The following is a 20638-nucleotide window of genomic DNA, read 5'->3' as shown; positions in this document are numbered from 1 at the left end:
AGCGTTCCTGTTATATGTGGAATGGATGCAATGTGCCGGACAGATGCATGCTAGTGAGGAAGGGGGCCCCCAGAGGAGAGAGGAGTGTGAGAGGAGTGTATGTAAACGACCACTTACGGCAGGGTTCCCACTTACACTACAACCACTTATGCGATGCAGTCGTCCTGCCGGCAGCAGCAGAAACAAATCTACGGTGTACGGAGGTACGGGGCATAGTCGCCCAACCTGCAACCGCCTTGTGAGAGCTTTCCGGACACTTTTAGGGTGCCGCGGCGCTGACTTCATGTCAGTGTAGGGGGAACATAATCCCCTAAAGGGTTGTCTTCTTTAGTTCATCCCCTTCGTCTCCCCTTTGGGGAACACTAAAGGGGATGAACTAAATTTGTTTTCTTCGTGGTCCGAAGAAAACCGACCTCCGTTCTCCGTGGTCTACAGAACCCAAAGAACTAAAGGTGTGTTCTTCCCCTTTAGGGGAACCCCTTCTTCCCCTTTAGGGGAAGAAGGGGAGCTCTTCTTCCCCTAAAGGGGACGGAGTCCCCTAAAGGGGAAGAAGAAGAGACTTTGGTTCATCCCCTTTAGGGGAACTAAAGAAGACGAAGAAAACGAAGAAGTTATGCCTGATGATTCCTTTGGTGGGACTGTAGGCACGCTGGTCCACGCAATGGGTGCTTCCGCGATGGTGCTTCCCAGGGCGAGTGAGAACTATTGGCCCAGGGGGGGAAGCGTGTGGATTCAATCCAAGAAGTTCTTGGGGGTTGTGGATGATGGAAGGGGGACATCATATGCAAGGGGGGGAATCAGAAGTCGGCGAACTGCCGGCGCCCAAAGTCCCAAACTGCTGGAGTCGTAAGCGATGTATGGGGAGGAGGGGGGGGCCGCCGCCTCGCAGGTTTCACACACGTTGTTGCCCTGTTCACCCTGGTTGCGGTCCCGCACACAGCGGAAGTGGAGCTCGAGAGAGACATGTGTGCGCAGGAAGTAATACAGAATAAGCCTCCGGCCGTTACTTTTTCGCGCTCAGACGCGACGGAAAGTGCGTCCAACAAGCGGCGGAGGGACGGAGGAAGGAGGTTCTGCTCCAGCCCCACACCCCTCTCTACGATCCGAACCCTACCACCAGCAGCAGCGCGGCTGCTTGCCGCGCCTTTTTGATGAGAGACCTCTCATCTGCAGCAGCACACATAGCCCGGCGCTCTACAATCCTTGCAGTCGTCTCAAGATGCCTCTGCAATTCCCCCCCACACACACCCCCCATCACATTCCGAGGAACTCCCCCCTGAAGAACTCCCCACCATGAAACTTAGGAAGGACCCAAACTTAGGACCCAAACTTAGGACCCAAACCTATGAGCCAAACAGGACATCGCAGCCCTCCGCTAATCGGGTTCCGGTATAACCCATCACCAGCCGCCGCGCACTGCCATTGTACATCATAAGAAAATCAGGTGCACTGCCGCGACAACCGGAAAGCCCGATCTTCCCAACCGCGCCATACCACCCCACCACCACCCTCAGCACCACCACAACAGATCACATCGAAGGTTTCGACAGCCGGCGGTGCTGCCGCTGCCCATGCTAGGTTGGGAGTGCACGGTTGCTGCCCCTGGGGTCGGCGGCGGCGGCGGCGGCGGCGGTGATCGCGCTGCACCGGCGCTCACATAGCCCCTCCGCTGCTGGGCCCGGGCCGATGCGGCATGGGCAGCGTGGTGGTGGCGACCGTCTTCAGCAGTGTGCGCTTTCTGGACTTCTCCATAGTCAGAATGTCGATCTTGCGGCGCCAGTCCGTAAGTTGCTTCTCCAGCTCCGAAACCTCGTGCTTTAGCTTTATGTAGTCCATGATGGTGGGCGTGTCGCTGTGCGGGGCATCGGCGAACAAACAACAAGATTGAGACTCCGTTAAGAAGATTGTGAAAACAATGGGGATGGAGGAGGGGGAAAAGGAAGAGGAGGAGGAGGGTAACATCCGAGAGCACACCGCAGCTCATATGGCACCACACGTCATGCAAAGGGCCTGGGGCATATCCATCCATCCATCCATCAGCGCGTTTGCCCACCGGCTTCTCACCGCCACCACACCGCAGCTTCGGCACCCGTATCCGCAACCCTCACTCCCCAGCAGCCCCTCGCCGACGCCCTCCCCTTCCCTCCTCCCACGCCAACCCCGCGCCCCACCCACCCCCTACCCCACGCCCACACCGCGCCCTCACATGTCCTCCTGCTCCAACTTGAGGCGCCGTACAGTGCGCTCTCCCCGTCCTTTCTCATCCAGTACGGACGTGTACTCGGCGTCAAACCTGGCCAGGTCTTGCTTCCTTTCCAGGATCTGCCTCCTCAGCGAGTGGCCCGCTGCCACCATGTCGCTCAACTGGGACTTGAGGTGATTCAGAACCTACCACCGGAAGACGCCGTTATGGGTTCAGTAAGGGTGAGTGAGTGGGGGTGAGTGGGGGTGAGTGGGGGTGAGAGAACCTGGATGTCCAGGAAATTACCAGCCAGCCTAGGTGAGGGGATCCGGCGGGGTTCCTGGATACCGCTGGATATACCGCTGGATACTGACGTCCGGTGAACCCAAAAAATGTAGGTTGTAGCGGTGGGAGGGAGGGCTGGAGGCCGAATGGGAGGAAATGCCTAGGAATGCCCAGAAAATGAAGCAACGAATGAGTTCTCGTGCGCTACACACAAGCAAAATGCGTTCCCTCACCTGCACCGTCCGACTTGTGGAAAGCTTAAGTTTGAGAAGCTCGTTGTTGCGTTCCTCAATTCGCTCCATGTACTGCTGGTTCTCAATTTTGAGCTGGTCAAAGTCTACTAGATGAAGTACCTGAAAGGGGGGGAGAAGGTGACAGTTGGGACAGTTGCGATCGGACAGCGCTTCAAACTCAGCCTCTCGAAACCCCAGTCCCGCAACCAAGAGGAACGCATCTCCCCTAGCTCCCCCAGACTACTGAGCTACTCATCCGACTCCTGCGCACCTCAGCTAATACCCCTCCACTCCCCTTTCTGACCTCCCCTTTCCATCTCCCCAACAGCCTCACAGCCCCCTCACAGCCCCTACCCCACTCCCCACCCCTCACCTCGCCCATTTCCTCCTTGTGCGCCAGCTGGTGTTCCAGCTTGGTGATGAGCGCCTTAGTGGTGGTGTTCTTAAGCCGCAACTTATCCGCGGTGCCGTCCTTCTGACGCAGCTTGTCCTCCAGGAACCTGCGAGTCACATAACACCAACCAACCATCAACCATCAACCACCAACCAACCACAGGAATTGACACCAGGGCAGAGCGTGTCGTGTCGTGTCGTGTCGTGTCGCGTCAGATGAAAGGTGTCATGAAAGGATACACTCACGTCCCAGGACCCGCAGGCAGGACATACAAGTACAAGTACCGTACGGCAAGTGCGCGCAAGGGGCAGGAGAGGACCGGAGCGACACCAGAGGGTGCGGTGCGGGGGGGAGTCCCGGGGGGGAGGGGGGCCAGGTGATGGCGACCTCGTCAGCCCCGGCTGCATGTTACGACAAGTTGGTTAACGGACTGGCCCCGATTCCACTGGCGACACCTTAGCACGTGTTAAGACACGAATTCAGAAGAGGACTCACACCTCGCGCCCCAAGGCCCTAAACCCAAGGGATACACGGGGGTGGGAGGTTTAGACGTGTTTTTTGCTGACGCAACGCAGGTGCCCTCCCCTTTCCCTCCCCTTTCCCCCTCCCCACCCCCTTAAGCTCACCGAATCATCTTCTCCGCCACCACCTTTCCAGTTCGCGGGTTCTCGGCCCCTATGATGATGTCCCGCTTGAATTCGTACGTGTCCTTCTTGGTCTCCGCAATCCTCATGTCCACTTCCTCCATCAGCGTGCGGATGTCGTCAATGTCCTTGTCACCCGCCTTCTTAATCTGCAGCATACATATCCACAAAATACGCACACGTGGACATATATACAGGGCCACACACGAGTGAGCGATAAAGGCCGGTACCACCGTGTACGCCAGGTGTAGGCGTCGAAACGAGGCAAGGGCCACAAGGGGGTGAAGGGTTTCCCCGCGTGGGGGGGAGTGTGTGTCTGTGTATGTGCGTGTGTGGGGGGGGGGAAGAGAGGGAGAGGGAGAAAAGGGAGAGCGAGTTACAGAGACCGCCTTCACTCGTCACTCCACTTCACATACTCCGCACCAGCATCAGCAGTAGCAGCACCAGGATCAGCACTGACAGAGATACTGTGTAGTAGCTGGTACACAGTACGGCTCTACAAATACGCGCGTAGCGCGACCACCAGCATCTCGAGAGGCCTTTTCAGCGGCCAGCTACTGCATACTGCTCCTGTTGGAGGTCCGGAGGGAGGTCTACAACAGTGCGTTGCAGCAGCAGCAGCACCACCACTTTCCCCTCTATGGTTGTTGCGTGCTGGGTTATCAAGGGCCTCAACCCCGGGGGGGGGATGGCGGTGTTGTCAGAGGCTCTCTAATGATTCGTGAGGCGCCATTGTCAATACACCTCCCCTCCCTCCCTCCCTCCTTCCCTTCCTCCAGCCGTCAGTCACTCCCCCCCGGGGTCCTGTGTCTTCCCCTCCCCCACACCTCCCCCCCACCTTCCCCCTTTTTGCTCCCGCCAAAACACCAGCTCACCGCCTCAATCTCCGCCTGCACCATCTCCACCTCCTGGCTAACCAGGTCGTTCTTCTCCTCGTCGGTCAGGGCGGAGAACGACCCCTCGCCCTTGCCTCCCCCGGGGCCCCTCCCCCCTCCCCCCGCCTGGGAGGGCACCGGCAGGGCGGTCTTGCGAGCCGCCTTCTTCTTCTTGGCGGCATCCTCCTCCGCCAGAGACCCCAACTTGCTCATGTCCACCTGCGGCGTGTGCGTGTGTGTATGGGGGGGAAGGGGGACGGGGGGAGGGGGGAGAGGAGAGGGTGTATTAGGGTCATTGTGTTGTTGAGAGCTTTGGATTGCGCCCGCATGGGGCTGCCAGACATGCAAGACAGACATCAGGACAGACATGCAGGACAGACATACAGGACACAAAGTCAACGGTGGCAACTGCCATTTCTGTCGCTACTGCTATTGCCACTTTTGTTACTACTGCTACTGCACTCCTCCTAATAGCGCCTCACTTCTCAACTCCTCAGTCTACTACCTGCACATCGGGCCCCACAGCGCACCAGGTCCGTGGGACAGCAACCCCTCAACCTGCCACCCTCGGAGAGGCGGGGGAATATCCCCACCCACCCCCATCCCGCAACCCCCTGGAGCAATCCTAATACCCCGAACTCCCACCCCGTACTCCACCCTCTCCACCCATATTAGGTTTTTTGTCGTACCTTGGCCAGAAAAGCCTCAAACAATAAATTCTCCCGCTGCAGGAACTCATTGTCGCGCAGCTGGGAATAAGGGAGAGAGGTGCGGGCGGGGTGGTTGGGTCATGGGGTTAGGGATTCGTGGGGAGGTGAGGGGGGAGGGGATGGCGAGGATGGCGGAATGGTATGAGGGGTGGGAATCGGGAGAGGGAGAGAGAGAGGAATGGGAAAATCGCGTGTTCGGATTGCAGGCACATAGTGGATGGTGTGTGCTACGATGGGTATGTGCCAGAAACATTCAAGATGAGGTGTGCGCTGTGCATCTGTGGGACTGGGATTCAGGACCCTGGGTGTCGCTTCTTTCAGAAACAGAATCTCAGCACGTGGGCGGTTCGGGATGTCCAAGGATTTCAGGAATGCGGGAGTGCGGGGAATAACTGAAGATGCGGAATGTAGGGTTACTAGTCTTGGGCATGTGACGCGGATTAGGTAGGTTGCGGGATGGGTAGATGTGCTTGGTCCAGCGATCCTGTGTTCCGACTCACCAGCTGTTGGAGAAATTCCACATGCGGGTCAAGCTGGTCGTCGCCCCCATCAAGCTGCTGTTGCTGCTGCGCGGCAAGCAATTGCGCCGAGCCGGCTTCCGACATGGCGACCCACAGGCCGCGCGGGCGTCACCGCCCGCAATCGATTTATGATCAACCAAGCACTGGAAGGATTGATCGCTCTGGTATGCGCTCTGCACCTGAACCCTCAGTAGGCGTCGTCGTTCTGCTGCAAACAGTTGAATGTTTAACTAAGGTGGATTAGAATGCTATACAGTGAAAGCCTTGGCAAAAGATTAGAGCTGTATTGATGGCGCTGGCAATTCCTTAGAAGGATTTGCGTTCGTGCGTTGCCTGGAGTAAAAATGAGCTACAGGAGCCGTACAAATTACATGTGTCTAGCCTGCTTATATTTTGTGGTCAACTGTATCTTTCACCTCGGCTTCCTGGAAAACCAATGGTACGGCTTGACCTGCTCGTTCAACTGTCTCCGAGAGGCAGGACACAGAAGCGCAGGGACATAGGAATTTCCTGTGGAATACTCACTGCATTGAGAATACGTAGTCCTTTGTGTGGGAATAGGTTTGGCCTGCGGCTCTGCAGCCAATGTGGTATTTGGCCATGGATGTGACATCCACATACAGGTTATGTAGCTTCCTTTGATCCTAACTGCGATTTGTATGACTGGTACCACGTCCTGATGAATCCTTCAAGGGAATGCATCCAGGAGATGCTTACCTGCTCGCGCAACACCCATGCGCACGGCGCATAGTTCCCCGACGCAATTAAGAAATCCTAACGAGTTCATTCAACTTGTTTTCATACATACTCCCGGTTGTGCATAAGTCATGTGACACCGGAGCACTGTGTGTCAGTCCCTGTCTGTCTATCCCGCGATTTGCTATGATGTTCCGCGTTGCCTAGTACAAATTTCTACATAACTGTGTTATTTGCTATTTGTATTACTGCCAAACGGCTGCTACCGTTAAGTAATTGATATCGGTAAATATGCGCTTTCAAAGCTTGCTTCAGGGGGCTTGCCTTAGTACGCTGTGAACTAGACGTTGCATCATATATTTTATGCCTTACTCTCAATAACAAGTACTAGTTGGTCATGTGGAGCCGGTGCCTGGGCGGAGGCACGCATCGCATTGTCAGCACGCGTAACACCTCGACCACAAGCTGCCATCGCCCACATCTCTGCATATCAGCCAGGCGCATATCACCGTCCTTCTCTTCAAGGAGTGCGCAGGCTCCCGCTAGCATGGAGGACGACGACCTGCTCGTCAGTTTCGGAGTCAGCGACGCGCATTGCCATCCGCAGGTGCGCACCCAGCAGTACCGAAAGCGTCACGTCACGATCACACACACACACACACACACACACATGGCCACGCACTCACATGTGTGACACCTTGGGCAGGGGTACCCGCCAGTCGCCTTTCCCCCCACCCCCTACCCCTTCCAACCTGCCACACTCCTGCTCCGGAACCCACCCCGACCAAACTCAGTCGCCCTAGCTCAACACCACCCCGGGCACCCCCTCCCCCACCCACAACACACACAGGACGACCCAGTCGCGTGCGCTTCCGGGCTGGCTGCTGTATCCAAATGTCGCTATCTTGCGGCCATGGGCACCCGCTTGGAGGACTGGGAGGCGGTGGAGGAGCTAGCCGTCAGGGAGCCCGACAAGGTGGGGTGGGGTGGGGTGTGGGGGTGTGGGGGATGTGTGGGGTTTGGGGGGGTTTGGGGGGGTTTGGGGGGGGTTGGGGGGGGGGAAAGAGGGGAAATTCATTGTGTGGGTTGGGGGGCTGGTGCGGGTGCTGATCGTTGGTAGTTAGCAACTGGATGACACGGGGTTTGGGTGGGGGGAAACAGCGGGAAAAAATAGGTTTACGTGTGGGTATGTGTATGTGTCTTGATTCGTGCCGAGGAGGCTCTTGCGTGGCTGGCCTCCTCCGTTTGCTCCTTCCTTCCTTTCTCCGTACTTGCTGCCGCCCTCCCCTCACCCCCCTCCTCCTACTACTTTCCCCCTCAACCCCTCACAACAAGCAAAACCGCAACCCGCCACCCGGCAGGTAATACCCTGCTTCGGAGTGCACCCCTGGTTCGCGCACCTCCACGCCCTGGACCAGGCAGCTGCAGCGCCCGCAGACCCCTCCCTGCCGGCGCCGCTGCCGCTGCTGCTGGACTGTCCCGCCAACGGCAAGGACCACCCCTCCCGCCACCCCGACCTGATGCCCCGTCTGGCCCCCCTCCCCCCCGCCACCTGGTTCCCCCGCCTGAGGGCGCTGCTGGAGCGATATCCCCAGGCTGTGGTGGGGGAGTTCGGGTTGGACCGGGTGGCGGTGGTGCCGGGAACCCGGCTGCAGGTAAGGAAGGGGGGATGGGGAGAGAGTGATTGAGAGGAGAGAGGGGTAAAGTGAGGGGAGGCGGGTATCACATCGCAAACGTCCACAAGGGAAGAGAGGAGGGGAGGCGAAGTTAGTGCGTGCTTGCGGGATCGAACGGCGACGGGCGTTACAAGGAAACATGCCTCACTTCTCTTTCTCCCCTCACACATAATAATTTATATCATGTAATGACATAATTAATATATATATGTATGTTATGTATGTTATGTTTCAAAATAAATATGATAACTAATGTTATATTAGAAACATGGCACGGGACCGAGCGTGTTCCTTCAACCCTCTCTTCCCAACCCCCCTCCCAAGATTTCACCCTCACCTCCCTTGCCCCTCCCTGTTTCCCCCTGCCGTACAGCCCTCCTGGAGTCACCAGCTGGCTCTCACCGAGCTGCACCTGAGACTGGCTTCGGAGCTTGGCCGCCCCGCCTCCCTCCACTGCGTGCAGGGTTACGGCCACCTGCAGGACATGATGCGGAGGTTGGGGCCGGAGGGGTTTCCGCCCAAGGTCATGCTGCACAGGTGAGAGGGGGGATTAGATGATGATGCCAGGCCAAGGAGGGAAAATACGTCGTATTCTCTTCGTGCCGACGGCCAAAGTTACAGACTGCTGCAAGGGGAAGGGGGAGGGGAAGGGGTTAAGGGGAATGACGAGCCACGAACGAGTGAAGCTGCTGCCAAGGAGCAGAACTGACCAGTAGGCATTCTTGAAGGCGGCGACCTCGGGATGATGGGTAAGGGGGAGGGGAAGGGGAAGGGGAAGGGGGTTTTAGGGACGCTTTTTCCTTACGTGGATGGCGCAGCAAGGACGGGGGAGAGATGGGAGGCTGGATGGAAGTATTGGTTTACACGTTCACATCCCCCTACCGCCCCTCTGCTGGGCCCCTTTCGCACTCGCAGCTACGGCGGCAGTGTGGATCTGATCCGCGGTTTCACGAAGCTGCCCGGAGGCGTGGGGGAGAGGGTCTACTTCAGGTGTGTATGTGTGCGTGTGTGTCTGTCGATGTGCCCCTATGCGGCCTGCGAACACACAGGCGGGTGGACTGCCTTCCGCCTACACGACGGTTCCTTAAGTCCACACTACATGCACGTGCCCCCACCCCCACCCCCACCCCCACGCGGTGTTTGCCTGCGGCAGTTTCTCCTCCGTCATCAATGGCCGAGCTCGCGACAAAACTGTTGGAGCGGCTCCGCGCCGCCCCCCTGGAGCGTCTGTTGGTAGAGAGCGACCAGTGCAGTCCCCGGAGGGTGGACTCCGGGCTGCGGGACATTCTAGAAGCGGTGGCGGAGGCGAGGGGCATATCCCTTGAGCAGGCGGCCGCCGCCACCTCCGAGAACTTCCGAACCTTCTACGCCACCAGCTTGGAACGCATGGGGCGGGGGGAGGGGAAGGGGGAAAGGCGGTAGGGGGGAGAACCGGGGCCAGGTTGGCTAGTACTTGGGCACGGAAGACGACCCGAGGGAGGGAGGAGGGGAGAGGGACGTGGGGTTTGGGGGGTGGGGCGGGGAGACAAAGGACGTTTGGGCGAGGGAGGCATTTGGAATGTATGCGACAGTAACGGTAACGATAAAGTTAAATTCGAGGGGTGATTTCTTGCGGTTGGTTCCATAGATCGGCCCTTTAAAACCCCCACCCCCGGCCCCTGAAGGGGCGTCTCTCTCTCCCTGCCTCTCCTCCTCGCCTCCCTGCTTGCTTCTTGGAGTCCCCCCCTAAAGGGATCCCCCTCCACCCCTCTTAGCTGCTTTAGGCTTATGGATTACGGAGAGGGGTGTAAGGACCTGCGTGTATGTGTATGTATGTATGTGTTTGTTGGGCTGCTGCTGTGGTGAAAGTAAGATACACAGTCGCAAGTCCCGGCCCGGGCGTGCACGTCGCACGTGTGGTGGTGGTGGTGGTGGCCAGCGGATTGGTTGCGTGTGCGCTGCTCGGCCTCGCCTGGTGGTGGTGGAGGGCTGGAGGGAGGGTTGCCGGGGCCAGGGCAAAAAGGGGAGGAGGAAGGCAACACTACGACTGCTTTTTTTGCACCGTTTTGGGGAGCGGTGCGGCTGCTGCTGCGGCTGCTGCGGATGATGATGTGATGGTGGAGGTGGACTCTGGAGTGATTGGGGAATTGCGGCAGTTTTGTGGCACCACGAGCACCGTCTTATCGCGCACACAGCGAGTGGAATGCTCCAAGGAATTGGTTTCCTTGTCTCCTTCCATCTCTGTCACCAGTTGTTGCAGCTGCTGCTGCTGCTGATGATGATGACTGTGGCGGTGACTGCTGTGGAGGAATCTCTAGTGGTGGAGGTGCTGAAAGCACAACCACAACGAGAATGACTGGAGAGCTGCGGGCTCTCCCGCCCTCACCCCAATCCCACACGTCATACGCATACCGCACACACATGTTGATAACTATACACACATACACATACACATACACACACATATGAGCTATTATAGGTTTTTACAAGGTCGTCTTGCAGATTGGTATGGGTTGGGGGCATTCGCCGCTGCCCTGCTGCGATCCAAGACCCCCTCCCAACCCCCCAACCCCGGGCCAGTGCCACGGCGGCCACGGCGGCACCAGTCCACGACGCAGTCGGTTGGTCCCCGCGCGTGCCAACATATACATGCTGCCGTATTACTCACTAGTCACAGTCATGTTGAGGTAACGTGGCGAAACGCGCCACCGTCGCTGCAGGGGGGGCCCGTTCTGCATCCTCGCCCATCTGGGTTGCCCCCTTCTTCCCCTCCTGACTCCCTTCTTCCTCTTTCCCTTCCCCGTTCTCTCCCCCTCGGGGGTGCCAGTAGTTACAGCTGGGGGGGGCCACCCCTCTAATGTAGGAGGGGGGAGAGGGTTTAAAGTTATCCTGGTGGAGGAAGGGTTTAGAACTAGCCTGCACGTGGGCCTCGTGACTCAGACAAGATTCTCTGCTACTGAACACTCGTGCCAGTAGTTGGGAGGGAGGGGGGGGGCCACCACAACAGCCGAGTGTCTCCTCTCTCGCACCCCCTCTGAACCACGTGATGCCCAATACCATCCCTGGAAGCCTGCAGTCACACGTACACTGCAGTTCCATGACGCGCCTCGACTGCTGCCACAGTTGGCCACCAACAAAGCACAACGAGCAACGGACAACCACCACTGCCAGAATCTGCTAACGATAAAAACAGCAGTGGCAACATCAAAAGATGTGTGCTTTCGTGGAATCACAACACAACACAACACTAACACAGCATGAACGATAACTGCACATGAACGAGGACAGCGACTTCATTTGTTTGATTGCGTGCTGCCGCCGTCACTGACTGTAGAAGCGCCAGTCCCCAGGCGGCTAACACCTGGGGCACCTGCCCCTGAGAAATAATTCCGAAAAGCCAACAGCAAAACCGAAACGAACATGAAACGAAAGATCTGAAAACTGGCACAACATTTTAATTCTCCTAATTTCCTACTCCATTCCTCGGCCGCCGCCGCTGCCGCCCCCTCCAAATCTTACGCACCTCTTTTTCTTCACACGTCCCAAGCTTCCGTCTCCCCCTTCCTCTCTGGGCCCCCCAAACAAGCCACCCCGCCACCACTGGCACCCGCCGGGCCAAGTCCTTCATCTTCTGGCGCCCGCTCCCCCCCTTCCCCCCTTCCGAAACACACTAAGACGACCAATATCATCCTCCCCACCCATCCCACCTTTACCCATACGCGGGTCGTTGGTCTTAGGTGTTATGCGTCGGTGGGGGTGAGGGGCGCCTAACCCCCGGCCCCTGATCGCGGACACCAGTACTGCTCGTGCTGCTGACGGCGATGTACGAGCACCACACCCCGGCACCGGGCGCACACGTAGCTCGAGCCGTCCTGCAGAGCGCACTCCATGAAGCCCTCGCGACCGGTCTCCTGCGCGTGAAGGGGTGTTGTTCATGTGCGTGTGCAAGAGGGTGTGTGCGTATGTATGTATGTATGTATGTATGTATGTATGTATGTATGTATGTATGTATGTGCGTATGTATGTGCGTATGTATGTGCGTATGTATGTGCGTATGTATGTACGTACGTATGTATGTACTGCTCAACGCCAGGACAGCAAGATAGGCTTCCAAAGCCTCCAGAGCCCCCCCCTCCCGGGGAGACGACCCCCCTGGACCTCCCCAGACGCGAAGGCGGCAGGAGGGGGAAAGGGTGCAGTCGGTGCGGGCGTGGGATAGAAAGGAGGTCTCGAGGGGATGATTGCGGCACGCAAGTCACAAGTCCCTTAACCCCCAACCGCACACGCACATCGCCCTGGCCCTCCCAAACTCACACTCAGGATGGGCGCCTGGCGCTGCTGCAGGCCTCCCAGCAACCCATGCCCCACCCAGGTGCTCGTCGCCTCCTGCCCTCCTCCTCCTCCTCCCCCGCCTCCTTCCCCTGCTACTGATGCTACGGCTACTGCGCCTCCTCGACCTGCACCCCCTCCGGCTCCCTCCGTGTCCATAGATGCGGATGTGGAGGCAAGGTCATTACCGCTACAGCTCATGCTGCTGCTGGTATCGCCGCTGCGGGTGGCTTCCCCCCCCGGGCAAGGAGGAAACGAAATGCTGGCGTGGGGAACAGCGGGGCAGGTGAGGTTAGTGCCACGCCACATTGGAAGGTGGGGGGTGGCGCTTGGCGGGCTTGGCCAGACAGGCGGGATGCCGCTGGGCGGGGCTTGGGGAGTGGAATCCTGCGGGGCAGGGACCGAAAATGAGGGGCCGCTGGCCTGCGTGAGGAACGTGGGGGAACGTGCTGCGTAGACCGGAGGGAGCCGGGGTTCGCGCAGGCGGGCGCACCTCGCCTCTGACGGTAGCGGCGCGAGCAAAAAGCTCCGTGAGCTCCTGTAGGGCGTTGCCCTGGTTGTCTGCTGTAAGGTGCGTCAGAACGCTGTGGAGTAGATGCAGGAATGGACATGGGTGCAGGAGGAAGCTGGCTCAGGAAAGGCGTCCTGATGGGGAATGAACAAGCGGTTCCGGAGGGGCCGAAAAGCTCACCGGTTAAGCGCTGGCGCTGCGGCAGCTTGACCACCGGTTGCATGCAAAGCCGCAAGTACAAGCTGCATATTAGGATTACATGGAGTCCGTGTATCAGCCGGCCCACACTCTTTTGTGGCATTTGTGTTAAATTCAGGAGTGCAAGGCGTGTCTATGTCTTCTTACCCGAAGCGCCTGTGTAGGATCCCCGTTAGCTACTGCAGTATAGGCCTCCCTTAACAAACCTTGAACTGCGGCATCATTGGAATCCGAGGGTGCATTCATCAAAGCAATCGTGATGTTTTGTCTTAAAAGCAAAGAACGGAAAACAAGTATTATACATGTAAGCGACAAGTAAAGATCTAGTAGCAAATTATCCCTTACGCAGTCGTGCGGTGCTCGGGACCCATGCTGTGGCGGTTGGGGGGGTTGGCCGTTGGACAGGGTTTTGAAGCCTGGGATATCGGCGAGCCAGGGCGCTGGGGCGAGCAGTGTTGTTGGTTACAAGGTGCAGTCGTTGAAACCAGCGCATACTACAGAGCAGCTCCTAACCTCAGCAACCACACGGAGGATGAGGTTTCTTCCAAATGCCAATTTTCTTTTAACGACAAGATGGTGTCCATGGCACATCTTGAAATGTAATAGGCATAATATACATGATGTTCTGGATCCGTCCATATTGAAACAAGGCACGCCTTGTTCAGGAGCTCCAACTGATGATGGTGAGTTCCTCCTCCGGGTTGTTCTACCGATACTCCATACTAAGTGGAACTGGATTCAAGACGCACTCTTCTCCTCACATAGGCAAGCAGTCACCGCCACCAACAATCAGCAACTCTCGAAACTTCTCCGGGAAGGAACAGCAAAAAAGATTGAACGCAGGCAGCATGAATGCACCATCCATCGATGTCAGCCCGTCACTTTGCAGCTCCTGCCCGGCTACATCGTCGCCATGTCACGACATGCTATGCCTCCTTCCTTGACTGCGCGGCCACGACGACCCCACACTTTCCCCCTTAAACTTTTTCCACAGAGCCTCCACATCCCTCCCAGCACCCCCTTGACACAAAAACGACCTTAAGAAGTTCAAGATGACCTTCCATAAAGGCATCTTTAATTCGTGTGGTGTTACCGCCCCGTAAACAGCCTCAAAACATACGGGTAGCACGACGCAAATGAAGCCCACCGCACATGAAGCCCAAGGCGAGAACGTCAACCTAGAGAATCTAGGTCACCAAAGAGTATAGGTATACAATATATAGGTATCTCGCCACCAGCACCCACGTTTTCCATGCTGCTAAGAAGATTTCATAGCAGCACAGCAGCACAGTTTTTCGTTGGCAGCACGGCAACGCTTTCCACACGGGGGACCCCACGCGACGACGGCCCCGCTGCTGCTTCCAGGCGAAACGCTTCCATGCCCAACCTCTTCCTCTCCCTTCAAGAGAACTGGCACACGCACATGCACACACGCAAGCGCGCGTTAGGGCAGGGGGCGTCCGCGCTCGCGTGGCTATTGTCAGGTCCGGTAGCTGCCTGAGTTCGGCGTCAGGCCCGGTGAGATTACGTACAACACAAAACACACACAAACACATACACGGGTGGAGATACGCACTCACGTCCGCACGTCCAAACATTCACATGCACACGCACACACACTCCACTCACGCATAGACACGCCCCGCAATAAACTGCAGTCAACCACGGGCGCATATACACGAACACGCAAACACACACGCGCACGAGGAGAAGTGACCACCATGCTTCATATGATATGTGGGGAAAGGGGGAGATCTGCATCTGTGTTGAAGATATATCTCCTTCCTAATGCATGTATGTATGTTGTTACAGGGTGGTTAACTTCGCCAGCGGCCCCCTTTCCCGGGGCAGTCCCTGCTCTCCCCTGCTAGAGGGGCACCCTAATCCGTCACCCCATCCGACTTCAGAATGTATTCGTTGGGTTCGGCAACTCACCACCAGCATCCAACCAAATCTAGCGGATCAACGGCGCATCAACTTAGTTCCTGGTCAGCTCGCAAGTTGATATTATCACGTCCTACACCGTCCATAAGATGGGGGGCCACCTCCCATTTCATCACTCCTCAAACACCCGAGGAGCCGGCAGGCGGATTTGAACCCGGGTCGACTGGGTCAACTGGGAGCAGAAGTCAGGCCTTAACCTCTGCCAGCCGCCTGCATGTATGCATGCAATGCACACCCTCACAGAGCACCCAGCAATATGGAACTGCGCCCTGCACTACTCAAGAGGGACATAGACTCACGGCATGCACATACACCAACCGAACACTATTACACCCCCGCACTTGTCTTCTTCTCTCCTCGCGGTGTGTTACACCCAAACCTTTCCCTCTCTCTCACTCCACTCAACCCGAAGCTCCACTCCTGTGCGCGCGTGCTGCCTTCCCTCCCTCCCACCCGCCCCAGGCCCCCTTACTGCAAATTCCCCACACGCAAAGACCCGCTGCTACACTCACCCCGCCAACTCCAGCTCACCACGACATCTGTGGATACAACACATACAGTTGGTCTACTGCTCAAATCCAACCCATGGGTTGCTAGCTCCCACCGCGCCAAACCGTTACTAATAAAACCTGCTCACCACACCAAACCCAACCCGACCCATGGGTCGCCATTACAATGATGGCAGCGGTTCGTCATTGATTGACAGCGCCTCCACGCCGCGTGCAGCCGCGCGCTGAAACGCCTGGAACACCAGCGTGATCGGCTCCTCCCGCCACACATGTCGCCACGCCGTCCACTTGGTCAGGTCGCAGCCCAGCTCACCGAACCGCTCCAGCTGCTTCCGGAAGCCGGGGTTGGGCATCACCCAGGGTCTCACTCGGTGCACGCGACGAAACGCCTCCTCCGCACTGAGCTTGTGACGCCACATCAGCCAGCCCATGCACACGGTGGCAGACCGGGACACGCCCGCTACGCAGTGGACCAGCACTGCGCCTGCGGGATGGTGAGGGCGAGGACGGGTTGGAAGGGGGTTGGGAGCGGGTTGGGAGCGGGTTGGAAGGGGGTTGGGAGCGAGTTGGGTGGGGAAGGGACGAACCACACACGATTGAAACTGCTGCCAGGGAGGGGGTTGGGAGGGGGTTGGGAGGGGGGGTTCCTTCCATAACGCTAATACGCAGAGGCCTTCCGCTTAGCTTCCTTAAACAAAATCTCACAGAATATATATCATATCATGATAATCCCTCCCCTCACGCACCGCCCTTTCCGTGCGCCTCCGAAATGAAGTCAAAGCAGCGGCCAAAGTGGGCGACCAGGTCCTCGGAGGGCAGATCAGCAACCTTTATCGTACGGTACGACAGATCTTCTCGGGAATGGGAGGGCGCCAGTCCCTCGGCGACCTGAGCGGCCCAGGACGCCATGGGGGGTGTTGTGTTTTGTGTGCGCGTGGGGAAGGGGGGAGGGGGGAGGGGAGGGGAACCACACGCGAGGAAGTGGGGAGTGAACTGCCGGGGGGAGGGGAGGGGCAATAGGGCATGCCTTGAATGAACTAAGCGCCGCTGCGAGATCCGAGGACGTCAAAATTGCAATATACTGCAATATTTTATACAATATAAAATAAAGTGTGTTTGTGTACCTGCACCTACCCTGTCTTTCCTCCCCTCCCCGTCCGCCGTCGCTACCAGGCGGTGGCTGCCCGCCCCCCACTGCCCGCCCTTCCCTAGCCCCACCTGCAACACGTGGGTGATCCCAACCGCCTTCAATCCCTCGTAGTTGTGTTCGGCAGCCATAGAGCCAATGTACAACAGATCCTCAACCTGAGGGAGCGGAAAAAAGGGGGAGCGGAATCGGGGGCCAGGGGGGGGGGAGATGAACCAGGCCAGTGGGAGAGATATTTGTGTGGGAGGGGGCTTATTGGTGTGGATTTATGGAGGGCCTTCCAAGGAGCAATGAAACGCCCCAGGAACAGGAGCTGCTGCTGCTGTAGCTGTAGTACCACCACCCTTTCCTCATCTCTTCCTTTTCTATTCCCCCTCCGCTCCCATCTTGCCCCATCTCACAACTCCTGTAGGTCCCACGCACCTTTTGCGGCAGGTCGTCCAGGGTCGTGCAGAAGTCGTCCTGCGCAGTGTGTATGTGTATGTGTGTGCGTGTATGCGTGCGGGGGGAGGAGGGAGGGAAAAGGGAGGGAGGTTGTGCCGGGGATTCGGGCGTCAAGGAGGAGGAGGAAAGTGGGCGGTGAGGCCGGGCAGAGTTTGGGTCCGGGTTGGCGTAATCTGAATAAGGTTATGGAGGCCTGGGTCGGGGAGACGGGTGAGGCTACTGTCCGGGGTTGCCTTATCGGTGCCCGGCGATGGGCTGGGGAGCGAAGGGGAGCGAAGGGGAGTGAGGGGTCCGACCCGCACAGGGGATTGCCTGTAAGACGCAGTAAGCGGGGTGCAGTTTTCCTCCCGGTATTATTAAGGGAGGGGGTCGTAGTAGCGCCTCCGCTGCCACAGTAACCAGGGGAAGCTGCGTTCGGGACAGGAAGCCTCGACCAGCGGCATAGGTGCAACGTTTACGCGCTCCGCGGCAAATGCTGAAAGGCGAGATGGAGTTAAGGTTGCAAGAGCACGTTAAGGGATTATGAAACGCCGGTGAAACGCATTCCTGCAGCTTATCAGAGGAAGCTTGCCGTGACAGCCGAGGGCCCCAGCCGTAGCTGCGTGCCCTCTCCAGCGTGATAAGCAATCACTCTATGTACAGCTAGACGAGGAAAGCGCCCGAATCGCAGTGAAGAAGATGTGTTCAACTCGACATAAAGTTTAACTTCCCCATGAAAGCTTCAGCAAGCAAGCAAGACAGACGCAACCAAGTGAGGTGTAAGTTCCCTTCAGCTTGCAAACCAGCGTCATTTTGTCAGACCAGGTTACAAATAAGGGTAAAGGGTAGGCTCGGATGTGAACCATGGTGCCTTACCTCGTCCTCATCCTCATCTGGCCAGCTGTGCTCCGAGCTGTCAGAGTCCTTGGCTCCATCTCCGACGCCATCGTGAGAATGGGCTTTTTCTGAAGGCATCTCCCCAGGTGCGCGACCTTAAGCCGCACACAAATGGAAAAGAACTCAATCGTTGGACATGCAAAGCAACCTCAAGACGCCAACAACGTTGCAACTCAACCCGTAACGCAAGAAGTTCATAGTACGGACGATATATCACGGTGGCCGATACTGTGAGCTGCGGCAAAAGCGATGCGCAAGTGCGCGCTGCAATGTAAAATTGCCCTGCTCTGCACCCCTTTATCTGGCGTCCACACCGCTTTGATGCACCCAAGGGACGCGAAGTGCGGACCAGCCTTGTACGGACATCCGAAAGCAAAGTGGCAGCGTTCTTCTCCAGCACGCACACCCACTACATACTGAAAGAATTTATGCATTAGGGATATAATTCACCGCTTACTAGGGAATCTGCAACCTCCCTTAACATCTTGGCACGTCGCTTTACCGCACGTCGCTTTACCGCAGCATTAACTAACCTACCTCATCATGCTTTAAGTGTTCAACACCGACATTATTACCTCATACCTCGCCGCTTACGCTTACCGGTCGGCGGCCAACACCCGTGCAGCGCTCTGCAGCAAAACCGTGCCGCATCCAACTCCGCCTCCTCTGCGCCGGGTTTCCTTGTTGAACCCACCATCATACCCCCGAAAGATTCCCTTCTCAAAGCTGTTTCCCACAGCCACTAGGTTTGCCCGTGGCGCCCGCACCCACTTGGGCTCCCAGGCTCCCGTGGTAGCCGTTGCCACTGGTCCCAGCGCCAACCTCGGCGTCGGCGGCGTTGCCGCCGGCTGCGGCGGCAGCCGCCAGCCAGTCCTCACAGCCAACGCAAGTGGAAGCCACAGTCGTACCGCTCTGTGCTCTGCTGCTGCCGCAGCAGCAGCCGCAACCACTCCCATGACCGAGCCAATACCTATGCCCGCCACGTCTCTCTTTGAGCTGCAACTGCAGCCGCAATATGCCCCACAGCAGCAGCAACAACAGCAACAGCCGTCGCTTTCACCGCCGCCGCCGCCGCCGCCGCCGCAGCAGCAGCAGCAACAACACACGCAGGACGAGCATGAACAGGAGGCCGCACGTGCCGCAGCAGCGACGGCTGACAACGTGCCCGCTGAGGGCTCCGAAACCGCGCAGCGACGCCCTATGGTGAGAAGGGGCGGATAGGGGGAGGGGGTGGGGGTGGGGCAGCGGAGGGGGAGGGGAAGGGGAGGGAGGACGTGCAAGGCAGGGCAGTGGTGGGGTCACCTCACTTTCCAATTCTACTGTTCTGGCACCCTCTCCTCTTCCCCAGCGGACCCAGAATTTGAAGAAAACACACACGTGCATGTATGTATGCATGTATGTATGTATGGATGTACGTGGGTAGGTAGGTGTACGGGTTAAGGAAAAGGGTGGGTTGACTGTGTGCGTGTTCACCCTTTTCCCCTTTCTTTAGCCCACATGGCGGAGTGGAAGAATGCCAAATCCGGATTCCGCTCCCCCCCCCTCGTTTCCCCCCCCTCTCTCCCCCCCCGGAGCCAGGTGGTCATCGTGACCGGGCCCACCGCCGTCGGCAAGACAGCCATCAGCCTCATGCTGGCAACGCATCTCAGGCAGCCCACCACGACAGGCCACCACAATTACCAGCACCAGGAACAGCAGCAGGAGCAGCAGCAGGAGCAGCAGCAGCACCAACAGGAGCAGCAGCAGGAGCAGCGTCATTCCGACGGTAATGGTGCTGGATATAGCGCGACGGGGATAGGGTGCGGTGCCGTTGATGGTGCTGGCGGCTGCTCGGCGGCTGGCGGCGGCGGGGCGTCGTCAGCTGGGGGGGAGGTGATCAGTGCGGACAGCGTGCAGGTCTACAAGGGTCTGGACGTGGGCTCAGACAAGGTATGAGAGGTGTGCCGTACCGCCGCCGTACATGCCGTACAGTACGGGTACTCCCCGCCACGTGTGCTGTGTTTGTGGTTGCCGGGCGCGGGGTTCGTTGTCAGTCCGGATGCAGCATCGTGGTGGTGCCTCCGGGTATGTACGACTGCATGCGTGTATGTACGTCGTTTTGTGTGTGTATCATGTTTTGTTGTAACCCCCTGCTCCCTCTCCCCCTTCCAACCCTTCGTCGCGTATTTCCCGAATCCACAGCCCGTGACTCGGCTTCCAAATCTTCCCCTCCTCCCCTTCCCGTCCCCGTCGCTATGTCTGCTGCTACTGCCCCCTCCCGTCCGCCCGCCCGCCCGCCCGCCAGCTTCCCCCCTCGGAGCGGCGGGGTATTCCCCATCACCTGATTGACGTGCGGGAGCCCCATCAGGACTTCTCAGCCGGGGAGTTCTTCGAGTGTGCGCGACCCGTGATGGAGGACATCATCAATGTGCGTGCGTGGGGCGGGGAGGAAGGGGGGGAGGAAGGGGGGTAGGAAGGGGGGGAGGAAGAGGAGGAGGAAGGGGGT

The 20638-nt window shown here is 58.1% G+C and overlaps 5 protein-coding genes across 5 annotated transcripts in view; 2 read left to right on the top strand and 3 right to left on the bottom strand.

Annotated features, from left to right (window-relative positions):
• Positions 1-513: 513 nt before the first annotated feature.
• On the bottom strand, positions 514-6214 carry VOLCADRAFT_104371 (uncharacterized protein). The gene is made up of 8 exons (XM_002949569.1): positions 5824-6214; positions 5303-5362; positions 4614-4832; positions 3721-3887; positions 3074-3200; positions 2701-2820; positions 2207-2388; positions 514-1852 (listed from the first exon to the last, which is right to left on the bottom strand). The coding sequence occupies exons 1-8, from the start codon at positions 5926-5928 to the stop codon at positions 1654-1656; spliced, it is 1179 nt and encodes a 392-aa protein (XP_002949615.1). The 5' UTR covers positions 5929-6214; the 3' UTR covers positions 514-1653.
• An 873-nt stretch (positions 6215-7087) lies between these two features.
• Positions 7088-9638, top strand: VOLCADRAFT_90028 (uncharacterized protein; the record flags this gene model as incomplete). The annotated part of the gene is made up of 6 exons (XM_002949677.1): positions 7088-7147; positions 7391-7516; positions 7902-8195; positions 8590-8753; positions 9132-9206; positions 9266-9638. The coding sequence occupies 6 exons, from the start codon at positions 7088-7090 to the stop codon at positions 9636-9638; spliced, it is 1092 nt and encodes a 363-aa protein (XP_002949723.1).
• A 2324-nt stretch (positions 9639-11962) lies between these two features.
• On the bottom strand, positions 11963-13538 carry VOLCADRAFT_120774 (uncharacterized protein; the record flags this gene model as incomplete). Its single annotated transcript, XM_002949568.1, has 5 exons — positions 13381-13538; positions 13216-13277; positions 13018-13108; positions 12510-12911; positions 11963-12106 (listed from the first exon to the last, which is right to left on the bottom strand). The coding sequence occupies exons 1-5, from the start codon at positions 13477-13479 to the stop codon at positions 11963-11965; spliced, it is 798 nt and encodes a 265-aa protein (XP_002949614.1). The 5' UTR covers positions 13480-13538.
• A 1480-nt stretch (positions 13539-15018) lies between these two features.
• Positions 15019-18448, bottom strand: VOLCADRAFT_120772 (uncharacterized protein). Its single transcript, XM_002949567.1, has 6 exons — positions 18133-18448; positions 17257-17295; positions 16905-16991; positions 16433-16574; positions 16000-16170; positions 15019-15387 (listed from the first exon to the last, which is right to left on the bottom strand). The coding sequence occupies exons 1-6, from the start codon at positions 18229-18231 to the stop codon at positions 15290-15292; spliced, it is 636 nt and encodes a 211-aa protein (XP_002949613.1). The 5' UTR covers positions 18232-18448; the 3' UTR covers positions 15019-15289.
• Positions 18449-19125: 677 nt separating this feature from the next.
• VOLCADRAFT_90025 (uncharacterized protein) overlaps positions 19126-20638 on the top strand; it is a gene marked incomplete at both ends in the record, with an annotated part of 4513 nt that continues 3000 nt past the window's right edge. The window contains 3 exons of the mRNA XM_002949676.1: positions 19126-19356; positions 19732-20082; positions 20438-20560. Coding sequence (XP_002949722.1) covers positions 19126-19356; positions 19732-20082; positions 20438-20560 — 705 coding nt within the window. The remainder of the gene's footprint in view (positions 19357-19731; positions 20083-20437; positions 20561-20638) is intronic.

The sequence above is a fragment of the Volvox carteri genome (assembly GCF_000143455.1).
Source record: "Volvox carteri f. nagariensis unplaced genomic scaffold VOLCAscaffold_15, whole genome shotgun sequence".
Classification (NCBI taxonomy): Eukaryota; Viridiplantae; Chlorophyta; class Chlorophyceae; order Chlamydomonadales; family Volvocaceae; genus Volvox; species Volvox carteri.
Note: the sequence above shows the minus strand (reverse complement) of the source record. Positions and strands in the feature narration are given on the sequence as shown.